Source organism: Anarrhichthys ocellatus, unplaced genomic scaffold, assembly GCF_004355925.1.
Source record: "Anarrhichthys ocellatus isolate YVR2014 unplaced genomic scaffold, GSC_Weel_1.0 scaffold636, whole genome shotgun sequence".
Classification (NCBI taxonomy): Eukaryota; Metazoa; Chordata; class Actinopteri; order Perciformes; family Anarhichadidae; genus Anarrhichthys; species Anarrhichthys ocellatus.
In genome coordinates, this window is record NW_022280610.1 from 609 (window position 1) to 3,889 (window position 3,281).

Genomic DNA, 3,281 nt, shown 5'->3' on the forward strand with positions numbered 1-3,281 from the left:
GTGTGTGTGCGTGTGTGCAGAGGCAGGAGACCATGCCAAGGTTAAAACATATTTAGTGTGCCGTAGCAGTGGACAGTCATTCTTCTTGTTTAGAGGTGATGCATGCTGCTGTCTGTTCCCTCTAACAGACTTCCACATACAGAGACACGCTGGAGGGACTGGGAGGTAAACTGTGTCACTCGTGCAGAAAACTGTGATTGAATAAAGTCTTAGTTTATTTCAACTGATGTGTTTATTCAAAGTTACTACGAGGATCCTTTATCTTGTGTTGATTTTGCTGACGTAAAGATCTGCAGCTGCCAGACTCCCTTTAGAAAACCTCTCGTTTTACTGCAGCAGTCTGCCCCTCTCAGTCCTGGTTCTGGTTCTCGTGTGCCCCCCTTCCCTCCAGCGGGTCCAGCAGTACGTCCTGGGTCTGTGGAGTCTGAGCTGAAGGACTTTCTGGTGAACCTGCGTGCCGTTTCATCTGATGTTGTAGAGATTATAAGAACTATATTAGGTCTAGTTTTGTGTGTTTGTGTTGTCTTACGTAATAAAACTGCAATCTGCATTTTATTGTGCAACCCTGTTGTATAATGACAGTAAAACCTCGTAATATAGAAATATATTTGTGTAATAATGAAGGTCATATCGAGTATTAAACTGAGATGTTTTATAACCAGTTTAACGTTCCTTGTAGTAACTTTGATTCATTTTATCGTTAATTGAAATGCTCTCTTCCTCTCTTGTTCCTTTGTAAATGTAGAAGCTCCTCCTTCTTGTGCTCGTTAAAGACCGAGGCCAACTGTTACATAAATGTAAATGTGAATAACCATAAACATGTTGAGCTCTCCTCTGCGGTGCAACACATCACCCCCAGATATGTAAATGTCTCTACGTGAGATTTACATTGTTCATGTGCTCAATCATCTTCCTACACATATTTCTCCTTTTTAAGGAGAAGGTGACACCTCTGCTGCATTTCTGCCGTTGATTTGTTCTACGTGATTGCAGTTTAAATGAGCTTTAACTGGAATGAGGCTTGAAAGAAAACCATCCATCGCTGCAGGAACACAGCAGCTTCTTTCATTCTGCAGTATCTACGCTGAAGAACAGCAATGGAAGGAATGAAGGGCCCAGTCATGAAAACAGAAGCAAAGGAATAGAAAATGTCAAGGTTTACTCTCTGAGTAGGTGTCACCGATGAGCACAAAGACCTCAGGGTTTTTATGCTCATGAAGGTTTTCTGAAGCTAAACACCAAAGAGAGAAATGTGGCAGAAAGTCCAGCAGCAGAATGTTTAAGATGATTGTTGTTGGATCAATAGGAGAGAGAACACACCGTCACAGAAACACTCTCTCACCTGGCACAGAGGTTCCCAACGCAACAAACACCACCGCTGTGACCGAGTCCTTCAGGCCCACTGTGCAGCCGAAGTGAGAGGCCAGGTCGCCTGGAACGACACGAAGGGAACATTATCATCACGCTTCTATTGAACCTTATTAAATTCCAGTCCAATAACAGCTGCTGAAGATCAACATCCAACACTGTAGATCACAAACAGTCTCGTGATCGTGAAGCTGAAGTTTTTCATTTAAGGACTCAACAGTAAAGTCTAAAGAAACATTTTAAAGGGAGACACGACACGATTTCATGATTTGGTCTATATCTCTTCTTTCAGACGAGTGGAAACCTACTTTGTCTGTTTACGTCTCTAGATTTCTCCTAAATTCACCAAAAGTTACCATTACATAATGCCTCATTTGCATATTTAAACATAACATTTCAGAAAACTTGTAATACACAAAATGATTGTCTTGATGTCAGTAATCACGGTAATATCTATCAGTTCATTATTAGTTACCCTATTTGCTTATAGTGTCTCCCCTTGAGTACCAAACATCCTTTAAGAACGTCTCATAACTCCCTCGCTTCAGTACTTCATCACTTATGTCACAATCTCAACGCTCAGCTGTTGTCGTACCGATGACGGCGGTGAGCAGTCCGATCATGCAGATGGAGACCACGAAGCAGGCCCAGCCGTTCCAGTAGTCAGTGGGCGGGACGAAGGCGAACAGAACCTTCCAGAAGACGGTGAGGAAGTGCATGACGTAGTCGAAACACGACGGCAGCTTCTCCTCACCGCACTCGTCGTCGTCGTCATCCTCGCCTGGACAAAGACGGGTTAAAGAGGAGAAAGATGGCAGCGTAAGACAAATAATCTATTCATAGTTATAGATAATTCAGTTCTTGTTTCTGTAAATCTAAAGAGCCAGAAATTTAAAATCCAGACATCACTTCCACTGACCGGCAGGTGTGTGTGTGTGTGTGTGTGTGTGTGTGTGAGAGACTAACAGCTCGTGGTTGGCTGTAGTCCATATCCTGAGGCAATGATTAGACTTTGATAATGACATCACACACACACACACACACACACACACACACACGTAATCTTATTTTATCGATCATCCTCTGGCTGTTGACCTTCTAAGAGCTGGTGATGCATTCAAATGCAAACTAAACCAAAGAAGAAGAAAAGCGTAGAGTTTGGAGAGAATCCTTCTATGAGAGCTGTATTTGGTTTATTTATGTATTTTTTGGAGACATATCTGATGAAACGTTGTCCATCACAGTCCTGATTTTGATTGACTTTGTTCTTGTTTCCACCTTATTTGTTTCTAATATAAACATTCCCCATTATGTAAATATTACTTAAAGTCATTCATTGATTGGATTAAAGTCTCATAAAAAAGATTTATTCTTTTTGAAATTTTGGGAACCAGAAGCTCAGACAGAAAGAAACTCCCTCTGTCTCTCAGACGCACACTTCAGTCTCAGTGACGGATAGATTTCCTTCTTCTGAAACGTGTCTTTTGGGATTGAATGCATGAATGCATCAGCTTTGGCTAAATCTGTCACAACAGATGATAAAAACTGAAAATCATCCGCAGAAAGAAATTGTGCTTCGCTCGTCTTAAAATCACGACGATTTTAAAACGACAGTTTCCACGAATGCAGCTGCGGCTGTTTGCACGTTGAGCGCCGACCTTCTGTTGGAAGTATGAAGTCACAAGATCGTCAACGAGCCACATCCAGGCTGTGTGCTGTGCATCAGTGTGAAGGAGCCGGGTTAAACTAAGATTAGTGCACTTTAATCAGGCCAGCAGCTTCCTTCAGGGGTCACGACCTTCTTCTAATGCAATTAAAAATAGATGCTTCCTCAAGGTCAGCAAATCAAATCATCAACTATAAATGAACAGTAGGAGGTCAATGCAGAGAGCAATGGTCACACACACACACAC

At 42.1% G+C, this 3,281-nt stretch overlaps 1 protein-coding gene across 1 annotated transcript in view; it reads right to left on the bottom strand.

Moving 5' to 3' along the window:
- Positions 1–388: 388 nt before the first annotated feature.
- LOC116376826 (sodium/calcium exchanger 1-like) overlaps positions 389–3,281 on the bottom strand; it is a 21,455-nt gene continuing 18,562 nt past the window's right edge. Inside the window, exons 3-4 of the mRNA XM_031838312.1 lie at positions 1,964–2,149; positions 389–1,432 (exon numbers count right to left, since the gene is read on the bottom strand). Of these exons, the coding sequence (XP_031694172.1) occupies positions 1,323–1,432; positions 1,964–2,149 (296 nt within the window). The 3' untranslated portion in view covers positions 389–1,322. The remainder of the gene's footprint in view (positions 1,433–1,963; positions 2,150–3,281) is intronic.